General features: G+C 43.3%; 1 protein-coding gene across 1 annotated transcript; it reads left to right on the forward strand.

The window, feature by feature from the left end:
* The first annotated feature begins 1158 nt into the window (after nucleotides 1-1158).
* Nucleotides 1159-5292, forward strand: LOC4333106 (ACT domain-containing protein ACR4). The gene is made up of 8 exons (XM_015775519.3): nucleotides 1159-1370; nucleotides 1960-2035; nucleotides 2148-2193; nucleotides 2290-2404; nucleotides 2494-2573; nucleotides 2650-3243; nucleotides 3336-3440; nucleotides 3846-5292. The coding sequence occupies exons 1-8, from the start codon at nucleotides 1367-1369 to the stop codon at nucleotides 4182-4184; spliced, it is 1359 nt and encodes a 452-aa protein (XP_015631005.1). The 5' UTR covers nucleotides 1159-1366; the 3' UTR covers nucleotides 4185-5292.
* Nucleotides 5293-18069: the final 12777 nt, after the last annotated feature.

Here is an 18069-nt window from a genome sequence, read left to right on the forward strand (position 1 = left end):
AAAACAAAATGCTAACATGATGCCTCAATTTCTTAATTGTTCTTTCTTTTATCATGCGTTATTATTTAATTCGTGCTTTGAAAGGGACTTCAAAGACGATAAAAACCAAAACTACATGTCACAGCACCACACTACTCATGTGAAAGGATTTGCAGGATCCTTGAATCAATGTAGGCACATCGATGGTATACTATGATGGCAACGCCAACCACTGGAGGTTTATTGGGTAAAATAAAATTCCATTTTACTCCCCAAATTATTCAGAGCACTTCACCTCATAAACAATTATTATATTCGTTTTACACCTTGAACCATTAACTCCCAAATGGTAATTCTCTTGCTTCTATCTATATAAGTAGTATTTTGCACTAAAATTTGGTGCGAGTGATAGATAATTACTCACTTACCATCAATATTTTCTAGAATTTTTTTATCACTTTTTTATATAGGTTGAGAAAACTAAGACTAATTTAAATAACAAGGGTTAATATTTCAAACAAATAGTCACGGATATTTTTGAAAATATCTTAGAACTTTTAATTATGATGTCTCTAAACAATTTTAGCTCAAAACGACTCATATAAAAAGAAACAAAGAAGAGAAATGCTATTAAGCAGTAAAGTGGGTAGTTTTCAATAGTTTAGAGGATAAAATGAGAAAAGAAGTTTATAGGATGTTAATTACTCTAATGAAATGAAATAGTTCGAGTGAGGGAAATGAACCTTTTTTTTTGCAGAAATAATTTAATTACGAAGCAAACTCTCCTTGTTATACCCTCGCATGATCCTAGCCGCCGGTTTCTCATCCAACGGCTGACAGACCAACCCAATCCATGGGCGCTCGGCGCTCCGCTTCTCGAGCGGTCGGTGGGTGGGGCCCCACGTTTCCTCGCCGCCTCGGGCCCAACCGCCGGCCACCGCACGCTGACGTGTGGGGCCCACGCGGCCACCACCACCACCGGTCGCTGACATGTGGTGCCCGGCGCGCCGCCGCCGTCGTACCAGTCTCTATCGCCGTCTCCTCTCCTCGGCGAGCGGAGCGTGTTGGAACGCGTGCGTGCGTGCGCGTTTCCACCCGATTTAAAGAGACGAGAGAAAAAAAAGAAAAGAAAAGAAAGAAATAAACGGAAATAAAACCGCGGCCTTTTTGGTTGGGAAGGAAAGGGAGGGGTTGGTGCTCTCCTCCTCTTCCTCTTCTTCTCCTTCCTTCCTGCCATTCCTGTGACCCCGAGCCGAGGCGGCGAGAGAGAGAGAGAGAGAGTATTAGTAGTAGTAGGAGAGGGAAGCGAGTCTCCTCTTCCTCCTCCTCCTCATCGCCGTTAGCTGCTGCTTTCGCCGAAGGATTGTTGCTGGGCCGCGTCGTGACCATGGGTATGTTTCTTGTTCTTTCGTTGGCTCTAGGATTTGGATTTTGAGTTCTTGTTCCCCCCGCTCTGGTAGCCCGCCATGGCGGCGGTAGGTATTCGAGGTTTCCTCCACTTCCTTTGTCGGGGCTTCCGCCCTCTCACTCCGTTTCTTTGGAAACATCGAACCGGCCGGGTTGCCGTGGTCGGTTCTTGCAAGAGGAATACCTCCCTTTTTTCAAATAAAGAAACGATTTTTTCTCCCTTTATTTAGGACTATGCGTGGAGTACTCCCGCTATCGGTGTTTGGGTGTTTTGATGTTTGCTGCTGAGATTTCGTCCCTTTTAGTGTTTCGTCTGTGGCGGTGTTTCGGAATGTAAATTCAGTTTTTGGTGCTACCGGAGTAGTTAAGACTGGGATTCTGTGTTAATAATATTTTTGGGTCTCGGCACATTTATGTATGCGCAGCAAAGCGACCGATTTTCCTCGCATTTGTTGATGTTGCGATTTTTTTCATTCCAATCCTGTATGCTCAATTGATTCCCTGAAGCGCACTGTACCGAGTTTGATTGGGAATTTTTTTAATGAGTTATTGTCCATTCTGTTGTGTTAGCAGATGGTGAGACGAGCTGTTCTTCCTGGGACAGCGACGATGAGTACCAGAAGTTCATCCAAAAGATGAACCCTCCAAGGTGACAAACTGACAACCGGTTCCTCCGTACCCTCATCAATCTCAGTACTGCACAATTAATTATCCATTGCCAAATCGTTTGTAGCCGACTGATGTGTGTTTACTGAATCCAGGGTTGTGATTGACAACACATCATGTAAGAATGCAACAGTTGTGCATGTAAGGCACTGACCAAATCGAGGTCTTTTTCTTGGTGCAAATTGTTTCTGTTTGGTTGGTGAAAAAGTGATTTGTTTTTTTGTTTGAATCGTGTAGGTAGACAGTGCCAACAAGTATGGGATACTGTTAGAGGTAGTGCAGGTCCTCACCGAGCTGCAACTCATAGTGAAAAAAGCCTACATATCATCAGATGGTGGATGGTTCATGGATGGTACGATGCGATTCTTGAGATTTTTTTTCTTGAAATCGATTAGTTCAGAATGGTTAATTTATCCTGAGCTGTTGATTTTTTTATGTCAGTGTTCAATGTGACTGATCAAAATGGGCAGAAGATAATGGATGAATCGGTACTGGATGAGATAGTAAAGTATATTCATAAGGTAATTGATGCCATCCTACCTTGATTCTTGGTTCATTCAATGTTCAGCGTGCTCAATCTGCTAACTTTCCATGCAGTGTCTTGGGGCTGATTCTTGCTTTCTTCCTTCGCGGAGGAGATCTGTTGGAGTGGAACCTTCCTCTGACTACACTTTGATAGAGCTAACTGGAACTGATAGGCCCGGTCTGCTCTCAGAAGTGAGCGCTGTGCTCACAAACCTGGAATGCAATGTGGTGAATGCAGAGGTGTGGACTCATAACAAACGAGCAGCAGCGGTCATGCAAGTCATGGATAGGAAAACGGGGCTGGCAATCTCAGACACACAACGGCTTGCTAGAATAAAGGAGCGACTTAGCTATGTGTTCAAAGGGAGCAACAGGAGTCAAGACACCAAGACAACGGTGACAATGGGGATAACCCACACAGAGCGGAGGCTTCACCAGCTGATGCTGGAGGATCGGGATTATGAAAGGTATGATAAGGATAGGACGAACGTCAACCCCACACCGGTGGTTTCGGTTGTTAATTGGCTCGACAAGGATTATTCCGTGGTGAATATTCGGTGCAAGGATCGGCCAAAGCTTCTCTTCGACACAGTTTGCACCCTGACAGATATGCAATATGTGGTTTTCCATGGGAGTGTGGATTCTGAGGGCCCTGAAGCTTACCAGGTACCTCTCTGCTAACAACACAGCCTCTAATTCTGCCAGAATTATACTTAGACATGTAACGTATCGTTTGTTGTCTTTTCATGGTTCAATAGGAGTATTACATTAGGCATATTGATGGCTCACCTGTCAACTCTGAGGCGGAGCGACAGCGAGTCATCCAGTGTCTTGAAGCTGCTATAGAAAGGAGAGTATCCGAGGTAACTGGACAAAAATACCTGCTCCTTTGTGATTCCATTTATTTTGTTCTCATTGTATATGTTACTTTCTTAAGGGCGTTGATGTTACCTAAACATTTAGTCTGCATAGTATAGTGCGGAAAGGGACAACATTGGTGTCATGCAGCCTGTAGGAGGTAAATTGTGGTTGGAGAGCTGGCATCTTGTATTGTCTGCCACACTTTACTGATGAGTCGCTGTCAATGTTTTGAGTCCTTTTCCTTCTTGGTGAAGCACATGCTGTTTTCTCCAATGCTTGAGAGTGCTATTCATACAACTAATCCATTCGTGGAAAACACAATTTGCTTGCTACTATTCTGCACTCCATTTTTTGTTTATGTATTTACTCTGACTTAATTTTCCAATAATCGCATATATTACCTGCAGGGGCTGAAGCTAGAGTTGTCGACAGGTGATAGAGTGGGACTGCTATCCGATGTCACACGCATCTTCCGTGAGAATGGCTTGACGGTTACGAGAGCTGAAGTTTCTACTAGGGGTGACAAGGCTGTCAACACTTTCTATGTCCGCGATGCAGCAGGGAGCTCCGCCGTCGATCTGAAGACTCTTGAAGCTATACGCCAAGAGATAGGCCAGACAGTGCTTCAAGTAAAAGGGCACCCTGATCACCGCAAATCACCTCCGCAAGAGTCGCCATCTAGGTTTCTCTTCAGCAGTCTGTTCAGACCAAGATCGCTGTACAGCCTAGGGCTGATCAGGTCCTGAGTTCTTGGGTGCCTGCTCAATCCGCGGATCGACAAATCATAGCATGCCATGTCAACAAATACATCGCGGTGTATACTCTCCGCAGTCTCAGTCCCAGGACAAGGCTGATGATGCATTTGACTCAGGTGGCGTACCATCATTCATCAGATGAAAACCATGAAGCATGAGCATCCCCCAAGCATGGGAGCAACAGTTGCGTGAATACAGTTGGTTCTGTGAAAGCGCCCCACCCACCGCTGTACATAAATCCCAATCTTCTAGCATAGAACTGTAAATACCAATATCCCCAGCGGCGTCAGTCGTCGACAACATTTACAAAGAACCAGCCATGATTTCGCCGATGTCAAGCTCACTTCTTGCTCAACCAGAATGGTCTGAAAACATCAGTGTCTGCTGACCTGCATGTAAGCCGACGATGACGTCAGCGATGACTCATGAGGACCTGGAGTAGGATTACCCAACAATGCTGTCATCAGATGAAGAGAGAGAGGGTGTAGACGACAATGGCACCATTGTCGTCGTCGTCGACGGTGACATGGCGGCTGCCAGTGTTCACCATTCTGCGTGCTGGGTAGGCGCACATGCCGAAAATGGGCGCCAGCTCGGCCGGGGGCCGGGCTGCCTGGGCGCAAGTTGGTGTGGAAATGGAGATACACTTGGAGAGTTGGGGATGCGTGTGGAGGATGCACTGCCTTTGTTTCAAGCTGTTTGTCTTGCTAGGCAGGCAGAGGCAATTCCGAGAAACATTTGGGAAAAACTTTTGGTCTCACCTGTGTTTCCTGCACTGTCATGTCCGGGCCCTGCTGCTGTTGCTCCATTTCCACATGTCTGCGTCCCGGCAAATATCTCTACTACTACTAGTGAACACTTTGATGGCTTTCTTTTTTTTTCTTTCTTTCTTTCTCTGTTCAATCCTGTTTCACTCGTGCGTCCACCAGATTCACCTGTTCATCGGTGCTTCCAGTTTATTGGCAAAACTCTGCCTTTCTTTTGGGGCTTGTTGGTAAGTGCTGTTTGTGCACTGTGGTTGAGACAAATTGTTCCTTGCATTGACGAACACCTTTTTCGTTCATATGCTCAATAAGTTACTGCTTTTATTTTTGTTAAATTAATCACATGTCCGTGCGTTGTAACAAGATATATGGAAACACTGGCTGATTACACGTGGTTAATTTTTATTTTACCTCAGTATATTTTCTAAGTTGGTCAATGTTTATGCGAGTACCACCGTTTTTCTTTTGACGGTTTCCAGGATAAATACTCCTACTTCTCTTTAAATCTTGATTCATCTCTTCTTTCTTCTTTCTTTTCTTATTATTCCAAGTCCTCCTCTAGTGCTTTCTTGCATTACTCCTCCATTCTTTGCTACAACCCCCTAGCCAATCAAGAACATAAAAGTATCTATCGGATTAATTTAGGAAGTTACATGTTTATCCAAATTGAAACGTCCAATAACTAGTTAAAGTAAAAAAAAAAGCAACTTCTCTATTACAGACTGTTAGACCGATAGAAAAGGGAAAAAAAGATAGAGACTTAACATGAGTTCGTGTTGAATATATATTTATACCCGTGCCTAGTACGATCAGATTATTAACAGAAAATAGGCAAGTTGGCTTCGTTAAGGTATTATTAACAGCTGCAGATTGCAGTGATTAAGGCTAAAAGATACACATTCACAGTCAGTGTGTCTCCCTTGTGGTTTTGCAGTACTTTGAGCTTATTTTCCATCCTCTCACATGCATGTCAGCGCCCTTTTTATTTTTAAGAAAATAAAAAAAATAGCTGGGTGAAAGTACATCTCAACTAACGAATTGCCATCACTGCCAATCATCACCCGAAGTTGCAGTGTGTGAGCTGTGACGATCTGCAGTGAAGTTGCAGCAACTTTTCAGTGTGGCCTCAGATCTTGCTTCTTCTTGGGCACACAAAACTTCCTCTAAAATCAAAAGGTGTTTTTGATTATTATTCTGTGATGAACAATTAGGCATTAGAGATTATTGGTTTTGTTATTTGGAATTTATTCACGTAGTGGTTTTGGAGATGATTGGATTTACAGGTGAATCGCAGGTTCTATCATTTTATGTGACCGGTCAGACCGGGCTCTGGTAGCCGGTCAGACCGGCGGTGATCGAGCGGTCAGACCGGCCAGCCCGCGGTCTGACCGGCTGACACTGTGTCGGTTTCGGTTTCGGGTTGTTTGTTTGGATATCCGAGTTTATTTCATGATTATGGCTTCTAGATGGATATTATACGTATGTAATACTATTGTTTGCTGCTAATGAGTCAAGTTGGAGATAGCTTGGTCTCAGAATATGGTTTCTTTGTTTATTTCATGTGTAGGTGACTCGATGCCCCAGGAGAGTATTTGTGGTGATGGACCGGGAGTCGGCTTGGGGATAAGACGACGTCCGTGGTGGTCAGAGATCATGCGGGATACTTAGGCTAGAGTTGATGCACGTGGTTGATGGAGATTCCATATGGCATACGATGGAGGTATTGTGTGTGTATGGGATGCGGAGTCGAATTTGGAAGGAGTCCAAATTTGGTACGATTGGTTATGTGAAGTTTCTTTCTTGTACTAGAGGGTTTCCTAAGGTGTTTAGGACTCTTAGTATGGGTTCTGTTCGTGGCTTTAGGCTGCCTACCTCATGTATAAATAGAGGGGGAGCGTGAGGCTTCCCGGTATCGTTTTAGAGAGCAATTGAGTTGAGTTTTGAGTTAGGGTTTCGAGTTTAGTCGAAATTTTTGTAAGGAGTGCTGTTGGTGCACTTCGTAAACACAGAGAGAATCAATAAAGTCGTCATCCACTTTAAGAGTTCTTCGATTTGTGATTCATCGGGTTTCGACGGTCTAACCGGCGATCTACCGGCAGTCAGACCGGCGGTAAGCGGCGGTCAGACCAAAGGGAGCACGGCAGTCAGACCTGTGGTAGCGACAGCGAGCGGCAGCTGATCTCAGCGGTCAGACCGGAGATCTAATCTCGGTCAGACCGACGGCAACCAGGCGGTCAGACCGGCAGGACAACTTCGGTCAGACCGCGATCCGTCGAATTCGAGGTTAACTTTTAATTCCGTTAAAAGTTTTCGGTTTTTGGATATACTAACCATTCACCCCCCTCTGGTTGGCTTAGTTCTTATGATTCGATCCTACACTTCCATCCATCCTCTGAGCGGCGCCAGCATTATGAGCTGGAACAGATCTCGCCAGTTCTCTGCATCTGTACAAAGATTGCTAAAATTGATGGATGGTCAGGGTTTTTGCAAGATCAGGAGTGTTATTTCCCTATGGTTAATGTGTGCTCAATTTTTCAACTTATTATGTTATTTAGCTTATTGGTTTGGGTTAACTGGCCGTGCATATTGAAAGATTAACCAAAATGCTACACTACAACACATGGTATATTGTCATGGAACTGAAAATTAATCTGGTTTTTTCATAGGATGGTTGGAGGATTCGAACCAAAAAGTGGGTACAATACATGTCTGAATTCTGATCTTGAGCTTGAGGGACAGAAGGATAATCAATCACTGATGAAACCAAGTGGAATCCAACAGAGACAAGTTGGGGCCTATCAGGGGGCAACAATGTGTTGTGCCTCTGCATAAGCATATGTTGGTGTCCAAGGGGAATACAACTAAGCAACCTCTGCGTAAGCATTTCCTCTGAGCCTTTATTATGCCTTAGTAGTTAGTACTACTCTCTTGGTGGTCACTGGTCATGTGTTGCTGTCTCACAATGCAGGGCTATGCCGTATTATATCGGGCATGTTTATGAAGCGTGTTTGGGACACCAAGATTTTCGGAAAGAAACAGTGAAGTTCATGAAAGTAAAGGGAATTCATGTGTTCCGGACTTCATGTTTTATCCATCCAGGTTACTAGGTTAGTAGTTACTACAGAAAAATGTAAGAGAAATATGGGTAGATTGTAGATACAAGTTGTCGTTAAAATAGCACGCGGTGCAGATGTGGTTTGAATCAAAACAATCTGATGGCGCTTCCATCAAACTGAATTTAGAATTGGGTCTCCTAAAGTTGTGGATTGAACGATTCTTGAATACCCAAATCTTGCTTGCAGCTGAGCTTACAATGTATTTTGTACTACTATTTTTATACCCAATTCTGTGCACGATTGGAAGCATTTTTCAGTGGTGACAACAATGTGGCTGCCCTTTTCTCAAAAAAAGCATGTTCCACTCTATTGGTTGCTATTTGGTTGGGGCTAAAAATGTATGCAAACTCATTCTTCTGGAGAGCAACTGAGCAAGTAGTGGTGCTGATAATTGATCATCCACTTGGATAGGCATTTCCCAGTCGGTTGCCTTTGTGTAACTTTAGACCCTTCCATTAGTTGCCATCGGTAGAGGTAAACTAAAGTTACAAAAGTCGTAACCATTTCTTTCATTTGATTATAAGTGAGCTAAGTGACCTGCATGGTAACAAAAGTATTCCCTAAAAGTTATTATACAAGATTCTACGAATGATTATGTTTGCACACACAACTTAACACTACAACACAGCCATGTTTAAAGGTTCTATTTTTTTTTTGTCCTTAGAGCATCTCCAACAGTCTCCCCATCTCACTCTCCAAGCCAAATTTTAGCCATTCTAGCCAAAAAAACGTACTCCAACAGTCTCTCCAGCCGGATGGCTAACACAGTCATGTTTAAAGGTTCTATTTTTTTGGTCGTAGAGCATCTCCAACAGTCTCCCCATCTCACTCTCCAAGCCAAATTTTAGCCATTCTAGCAAAAAAAAAAAAAGGTACTCCAACAGCCTCTCCAACCGGATGGCTAAGCCATCCGGCTGGCCAAAACCCCCCCTCCACTAGCCAAATTTGGCCAGCCACAAATCACTGGCCAATCGTGGGCCCCACACAGATTCCCCACCACCTCCCTCCCCCATCTCCTTCGTCTCTCTAGCCAGGACTCGATGCCGCCGCCGCCGTGCACAACCATGATCTCAACGCCATCGCCGACGCAGCCACGACCTCCTCGATGCGGCGCAGAAGGGCGGGCCGGCGGCGGAGAGAACGACGGCATGCGTCTTGAACCCACGCCGGAGCACCACCATCGTCGTTGAAGTCACCAGCCGTTGCCTCCGCACGATGTGGGTTCGGGGCGGCGCGGCGTGGATTCGGGAGGAGGGGGCAACCTCCGTCGCGCGGCCTCCGCCGCCTCCACCTACACCTCCCCGACGCTGCGGGTGCGGCTCAGGAGGGCGGCAAGGAGGCGGGCTTGGCCCTGCACGCCATCGCCGTCGTTGAAGCTGGAGGTGGCAGCGGCGTCTCGGCTTCGTCATGGTGGTGGTGGCGGCGGGTCCCGGATGTGCAGGAGCGGGATGGCCCTCGCCTTCGGCAGCGGCAGCGGTAGTGGGCTGGACGGCGCCGGCGGCGTCTCGCTTCGTCGTGGTGGTGGCGGCGGTGCCCCCCGGCCTGCGTCGGCCCTAAGAAGGGGAGAAAAAGGAGAGAGGGACTGACGCGTGGGTCCCATGGCTAGAATGGAGAGGATAAATGGAGAGACTGTTGGAGTGAAAGACAAATTTGACTCTCTAATTTTTTAGATGGCTGGCCAAATGAGTATTTGGAGAGCTCAAAATAGCTAATCTGTTGAAGATGCTCTTAAGGAGTTACTACGATATATACCATACTGGTTACTATCAATCTTTGATTACCTTTACGGTGACACTACCAGTATTATCACTAGTGCAAACAATTAGAAAAAATATTTTATAAATTCTATTTCCAATAGAAACAATTATATCCCCTTAATCTTTACTACCAATAATTGAGACGATATGAATAAAATATGCATGAATCAATGGATAAGAAAGAAACGTCGTACTATTTGATGTTGTCGTTTCAAAAATTGGATAAGAAAAGATATAAAAGTCTAGATTAATTCTGCTAATCACCATAAAAATCGTCTTAATTGCTTAATGCCAGGTACAATGTTCAATAAAATGCTTATGTTTTTCCCCCTAATATGATGAAATTATTTGATGCAAAATCACAGTCCAAACGCACTTCTAGAAACATTTAGATTAAACTATCTACTTTCCTTCCAAACTTCCATCATTTCAAGAAAGCCCTAAGAATGAGTTCGAATAGATCATTAACACTACTGGCCCTATTTTACTACCTCCGTCCCAAAATAATTGTATTTCTAGGATTTAAAATTCATCCCAAAATAATTGTAATTCTAAGTACTAATTGCCCCATCAATCATCTCTCATTTAAATTTCTATTTATTTTACCCTCAACCATCTTCCCACTCTCACATAAACACCATTTAATGAGGGGCACAATAGTCTTTCTTCTCAAACCTTAATATATGCTAAACAACATAGAATTACAATTATTTTGGGACGGAGGTAGTAGAAAGTTTCTATCAGCTACAGTTACTTACGCAAATCTATATGTTATTCTAATAATTAAATAATCATAGTAGTACATATGTTTTATCGGCCGTCGCTTAGAATCTTCATCTCTCTCTATCTCTACTACTTAAAAAATTTAAAATATTTCCGTTGTCCGTGCAGCAAAAAAAAAATTCATGCGAAAAAAGCAAATGCCATCTGAAAAAAATGGCGTTCGGGAAAAGCCCGAACAAACGCCGTCAAAAAGTCTGATTCGTGCGGAAAAAAAGTCCCGTCCAAAAACAATACACAAAAAGAAGTCCGTCCGATTCGTGCGAAAAAAAAGTTCCGTCCAAAAACAATAAAAAAAAGTCACGCGAAAAAAACCGCCATATAAAAAAAGCCAAAAAAAATGGCTGGAAAAAACACCGTCCAAAAAAATAGCGAAAAAGAAGTCTGATTCGTAATAAAAAAAAAGTGACGACAAAAAAGCAAGCAAAAAAAAAAAAACAACGCCACAAAATAAAAAGCAGCGAAAAAAAGTCTTATTGGTAGGCAACGCAAAAATTATATGATAAAAGGGACGAAAAAAAGCACGAAAAAAACATCTGATTTCTATGTTATATATCTATTTATCTCTAATCTAATGTCCATCGTCCGTTAAAAAAACATAAAATGCGCGAGAAAAAAAAGAAAAAAACACACGAGAAAAAGAAAGAAAAAAGCGTGAGAAAAGATGTGAGTAAAACGTGCGAGAAAAATACGGTTAATTTCTGCCGGCTGTAAAAAAAATTGTCATAATATAACTATTTTCTATCTCTAATCTAATCTAATCTAACTACTAACAAATGTCCGTCAAAAAAATTAAAAATGTGCAAGTAAACAAACGGTTTAAAAAAAAGTGCGAAAAAAAAGCAAAAACGATCTAGAAAAACAAGCAAAAAAACGCGCGAGAAAAAATGTCAGAAAAAGGGAAAAACGCGTGAGAAAAAGGAAAAAAAAAGCACAAGAAAAATACGGTTTTTGTCATCGGTAAAAAAGAGCAAAAACAATCATGCTAGAAAAAAAACTATGAGAAAGAAATACGCTATTTAAAATGGTTTGAGAAAACCATGCAAGAAAAAAACACCGCTTATAAAACAACGGATCGAAAAAATAATTGGTTTCAACACGAGAAAAAAAGTTGTTTCTAAAAAACGGTTCGAGAAAACCGTCTGACTCTATGCGAGAAAAAAAAAATCACCATTTCTAAAAAAACATAGAGAAAATCGTGCGACTCAACACAAAAAAAAATCTTCGTTTATAAAAAGAACTGCTCCGAAAAACCGTCCGACTCAAGACGAGATAAAATTGATGGACGTTTCGGTCGGATAGTATCCATCGATTTTTTCCATCTCCTACATGGCTTCTGTTTCCTCATCTATTCTCCTATATTATATTGAAGACCCTGCACGTGTCTGTGTGTAATTATCATACTATTTTTAAGTATATCTACTATTTTTGATAACATATTATATGAAAATAATATTAAAAAATAAACATATTTTTAATTGCTATTTAGAGAAGAGTGTACGGTGACTATTTCGTGTAGACTTGACCGTGAGTGTAGGATTTGATTAATCATATTATTGGTTGCAAAGAATAAGATTGAATGGTATTTTACATTATATGTGTCGACGTTTGATGTCGCGATTCCGGTATTTGCATAGTATGGGGATCGTTGGTACTAGGATATACGCGAGACTGAGGTAAAAGAGATGGAGACGAGGATTTTTATACAGGTTCGGGCCCCTGAATTATCAGGTAATAACCCTACATCCTGTTGGCCGAAGCCGGTATTGCTCTTATTCACCATAATCACACCGGTACAATATTTGGGGTAGCCTATCTAACTGTTGTCGACATGGCGGTCTGAAGGTCTGACTCATAATCGACAACAGGGTAGCCTTCCTCCTCGAATCCGTGCCCGGCGAGATCAGAGATAGCGCTAGATCCCTATGGCCGGCCTCTGTAGGTACCGGATAGGGTCGATCCAGGCATATCTCTGATATCGATATCTGGCGGCTTGTCTTGGCGTACGTGGGTTTGTATGTTGTGGCTTCTGTTGTTCCGTGTATGTTGATTGTCTCCCTCTCCTCCTAGGGGGCCTTATATTTATACCCATAGGTGCCCTCTTGTCCAAGTAGAACTAGGGAAACTAATATGGATACAATCCGAGTAGTCCTTGTTGTTTCCATGTAGAACTCTAGTTGTCTTTCCTTATTCGGAACTCCCTCCATATCTGAAGTCAGTTTCCGTATAAGACATGGTACGTGGTGGGTCCTGCCGAGATGTAGTTGACTACTATTAGGTATCTGGTATCCATAGCCCTGACAATATGCATATTGTCACATGAATAATCCAGTTATTTTGGGTAAAGCAAGCATCGGTAAGGTTGCCATCGTTGAGGTTGGGTCAGTACATTGAAGATGTTCCAAATTTCTAATTGTGTTAGCTACAACGATCCATACAAATATTATCATTGATATTGTTATGCATGAAAAGTGTATATTATCATTTGGATTTTTTTTACCCGTTGCAACGCACGGGTATTTTTGCTAGTAATACATAAAAAGTGAACATGTGTAATAATATTAAAACAATAACAAAGTTAGTCTTGAAAATCACATTGGTAAGTTCAATGAAATTTCGTGAAAATCATACTTCGATCATCAATCAGAGAACCAATTTAAGAACCCACACACCAATTGGGGTCTACACCAATCTAGGGATCGGTGGCTGGAGCGTCCTTGCAATATACTCCTAAATAAATAATGTACATCTACCAGTCCTTGGAAGATTTGCCGTTGCATTTGTACCTTTGTGCCTTTCGGTTAACGTGTCTCTGTCCTACTAATAGTCCAAATGAAAGGAACTTGTGGATTTCCCCCATGTGGATTTTTGCAAGGAAGAACTCAACAACCTGAATTTGACGATTACACGAACAACGTAAATACTCATTATACACATATGAATACGTCTATTTATTCTTTATAATAAGAGTGAACATTTTATTACCCAAGTTTCACTTTGAACCATCCTCTATCCAATTTTTTCACTTTGGGCTAAGGCTATTTTACCTTTGTTGTATTTCGAACCACCCTAACACTTTTGTCTAGCCACATCCAACCTATTCATCTACAAAGATGTTAGCTGCACGTAAATAAAGAATATCGTCGATGTAAGGGTGTCAATGTGTTTGATTTTGTTGTTGTTCTCGCGAAGAGAGTTTCGGTGATCCAAAATGTAAAATATGGCAAAAGTATCAAGTTCAAAGTAAAAAGATTAGATAGAGGGTAGTTCAAAGTGAAACTTAGATAATAAAATGTATCCCAAATTGTAATTCACTTTTGAAAATATGATACATTATCTAGAGTATAGGAGTACATCTAGCTTATGTACTACGGAGTATATGTTATTGCCATTACACCAGCTAGTACCTAGTACCTATTACCTAGTGAGGTCAAAAAAAAAACATAGTCTAGTAGCTAGTACTAGCCGGTACCATGCTACATACTTTCTCCGTCCTAAAAAAACCTAGGACTTGATGTGATATATTCTAGTTAATGTATCTGAACATTCTCTTATTCAGATTCGTTGTAATAGAATATGTTACATCTAGTTTTAGGTTTTTTATTTTGAGACGAAGGGAGAATATATCTTGCAAATTTATCCGATGTTGATTGGATATTTGGATTTAGATGACTAATCATCAGATCAGATCAGATCATGACAATTGCAACTTGCATTGTGGCAGCTGCAGCTTCTTGTGCATCTTGGAAGCTTCTATGTGGAGATATCGTCTACAAGATTGCTCACGAGGAAACCTAACCTCCATTCTGTCCTACTACATTCACATTCTTTTTTGTTTTTGAGGAAACCGCTGTAAGATGTTCATGTAGTACGTTTTTTTTTTCAAGGAACCGACGGCAGGAGTTTCTCCTGCCGGAATTTATAGAAGAAGAGAATTGGCCCAGTTAATAAGGGAAACCGGGCCCGAAAACCAAACAAGCACGGTTAATTAAACGGAAAACCGGCAAAAACCAATACAGAAAAGAAAAGAAACAACTAATGAGACCTCACAAAAGTCGTCGTTACCGAGCTTACCAAAAGGCAAGCAGCTTCGATAACATAATGACGAGGTCTCCATAACCACCAAACATCCTCTAGTGGAGCAGAAACCTTCTGAGCGAAGCCTTCAACAAGGAAACAACATCAAGGATGCTGTCAACGCCCGTTCCGAAAGGAACCCGGTTTTCACCTGAAGGAAGAGAGAACCAACATGACGACACCTCCAAGGAGGAAACGGCACCCGCAAGCGTCGATATCATCAACCTAGGATAGCACTAGGCAAGGTTTTCACCTAAGGCTCTCTCAAACTGCTCCACCTCAAAACCCTCGTCGCGTTGCCGGGACGTTCGTTGAGGGTCATCGTTGCCGAGCTTGCAAGACAAGCAGCTCCGACTCCACCTCAACAGCCAACCCTGCAGCTCGACAAGAGACCATCTCACACCCAGGAACCCAGCTGCAGGGAAACAACGGCGCGGCTGACGACCAGCGAACAGGACGCTGAAACAACTCCGCACGCCACCCCTACCAAACCACGGAACTCCCTGGCATCGTCTGGAAGCAGCCTAGCCTAAGAAGGGAGGAGCACCTAAGAAGAGGGGAGCGGGCGCCGCACCGTCAGAGAGCACCGGAAGAAACACCACTGAAGAAGGGGAGAACCGGATCTGGAGGACCAGGAGGGAGGGAGGACCAGGAGGGAGGGAGATGGAGGCGCCTTCCCCATCGCCGGCAAAAGCCGCAGTAGGCCGGCAGCCCCCGGCCAGGACCACGCGGCAGCCGGCGCCGGAGCACCGCCGGCCGACCGGACGAGCCGCCGCTGACCGGAGAGCCGGCGCCGACCCGGTGTTGTCGTCGCCAACGAAACCGCGCCGGAGCTGCTGGCCACCTGCTACTTCCGAGGGCGCCGGCGTCGACCAAGACCGTCGCCGGCCGCGCCGAGACCCGCCGCCGCGCCGCCGTCGTACCCCGGCCAGATCTGGCGGGGCTACCAGATCTGGCGACGCCCTCGACGGAGCCGCGCAGAGCCCCACCGCCGCGCTGCCATCGCCGCGGGGAGCCCCACCACCACGCCGTCGCCGCGACCTCGCCGTCCCGCCGCCATCGTCGCCACACCCGCGCCGGGGCGAGATGGAGCCGAGGGAGATGACCCCGCTGCCGCCATCCCAGCGCGTCGCCCGGCTTTGCCGGCGACGAGCTCCGGCGGCGGCGAAGCAGGGAGGACAGAGGAGGAGGGGCGGCGGCGGCTAGGGTTTCGCCCCCGAGCTGCCGCGCGAGGGAGACACGAGGGCCAGGCCTTTCCTCATGTAGTACGTTTCAAAGAATATTATTCTAGGACTCATTTGTTTATGTCCTCATACAGTCGATAGAACTATGATTCTTATTTATGTCGTCGTACAGTCGATAGAAATTGAATTATCTAACATTTGATAAATACAGAGCAATATTTGAAAAATACAGAACAAACGTAGGCGTGTGAACACTCATCCCTATCTATAAACGTACTACGCACATCCTATCCCTATAAATATCTCTAGAAAACTGGTCGGCATATATTGAGATTCACGAAATCACTATAGGTGCATCGCTGTTGACCGATACATTGTCAAAGAACAATTAACCATAAATACGAACACCCATGTCAAGCCTTGGATTTGGACTTGGATGGACTACTGGTTCCATCACAAGGAACATAATAAATTACAGTCACTTCGCAACATATAAGTAATTTTGACTCCAGCATATAAAAACCTTCTTAGAAATAAAGGAATTTTGTAGAAATTTTATGGGGTTTGAAGTTCGAACTGATTTCTTAAAAACCCTGTACAATTTATGTCCGGAATATATGCCTCGTATCCTTGCCACTACTTGACTGCACTACTTTTAATCTGGTTGCTTAGGGTGTGTTTAGTTCACGACAAAATTGAAAGTTTGGTTGAAATTAGAACGATATGACGGAAAAGTTGGAAGTTTGTGTGTGTAGGAAAGTTTCGATGTGATAGAAAAGTTAGAAGTTTGAAGAAAAATTTTGGAACTAAACACGGCCTTATAACCCTTCACAAATCATAAATTGTTGATCAGATGTCTCAGCAGACAGAAAGACCTAGGGTTTGGTTTAGTTACCAATTTTTTTTCCAAAAACGTCATATTGAATCTTTGTACATATGCATGGAGGATTAAATATACATAAAAACGAAAACTAATTGCACAGTTCGTATGAAAATCGCGAGACGAATCTTTTGAGCCTAATAAGTACATGATTAGCCATAAGTGCTACAGTAACCTACATGTGCTAATGATGGTTTAATTAGGCTCAAAAGATTCGTCTCACGGTTTCCAGGCGAGTTATGAAATTAGTTTTTTCATTCGTGCCCGAAAACCTCTTCCGACATCCAATCAAATATCCGATGTGACACCTAAAAATTTTCTTTTCATGAACTAAACATGGCGCTAATTAATCAATGCGCAGGTTTGCTCTGCTCCTTCCAATCCAACCAATATAATACAACCTGGGGTCTGGAATTTGCAGGCTGGGGAATTTTCGCTTCAAATCCAAACATCTTACTTCACTGTACATGTGCTCAACCAAAGCAAATAACAGTGAGCTCATTCAAACTGTATGATCGCCCAATCTTTCGAACTGCAAGCTGTGTAATAACCAAATATAGCTTCTTTAAATCAAAGGTCGAAATGAATTTCATTATTAAAAATAAAGCAAAAACAGCTCAAATCTTGGCGATGCAAACGGCCCAAAACTAGACCAAAACATTTTCTGTTCTGATCAATTCTTCTGTTTCGTCGGCAAGAACAGCAATGCAAAGCCAGGTTTGTAATCTTTTTCTGGGATACATAGGAGGAGAGACCAGCAGAGTTGGGAGAGACAGGAAAGCGTTTCCGGACAGTGCGTGTCGCCAGGGAGGAGAGACACATGAGATGAGATCTCTTTGTCACAGCTGACATGATCATGCTCCTGCCTCTGCCTCTGCTAGACTGCTTGCAATGCAAGCAGTGGTGGAGGGAGCTGAAGAAAAAAGTGCAGAGCTTTTCATGTCGCGCTTTAACCTGCTGACCAGATCTGGATCTAAACTGCACTTTACCTCCTAAGCAACCACGGTTAAGGTTTTCAGTTGATTACTCTCTACATTGGCAAATGATGATATAACCTGGACCTCAATGCCTCGTGGTTAGCAATTCAGCATTTGTTGGCAACTGGGGTGACCTGCTAACGTGCTAATGGAATATACTCCCTGTGTCCTATGTTCCTATTCTTGTACAAGAGTGATTTATTTTAGGACGAATAAAGTAGAGTGTAATGGGATAAATAAAAAACAAGAACAGTTAAAGGTAAATGTGATCTATTTCTGGTACTATTTTTCATCAGGTTAATTGTTCATTCATGAAAAAAAAAACATGTTTGTGCAATGTA

The sequence above is a fragment of the Oryza sativa genome, chromosome 3 (assembly GCF_034140825.1).
Source record: "Oryza sativa Japonica Group chromosome 3, ASM3414082v1".
NCBI lineage: Eukaryota > Viridiplantae > Streptophyta > Magnoliopsida > Poales > Poaceae > Oryza > Oryza sativa.

What these genes read in the sequence shown, in the direction of transcription:
- LOC4333106 (XM_015775519.3), top strand. An exon ending in AGGGCCCTGAAGCTTACCAG is followed by an intron (nt 3,244 to 3,335) that starts GTACCTCTCTGC and finishes ATGGTTCAATAG; the next exon opens with GAGTATTACATTAGGCATAT. An exon ending in TAGAAAGGAGAGTATCCGAG is followed by an intron (nt 3,441 to 3,845) that starts GTAACTGGACAA and finishes TATTACCTGCAG; the next exon opens with GGGCTGAAGCTAGAGTTGTC.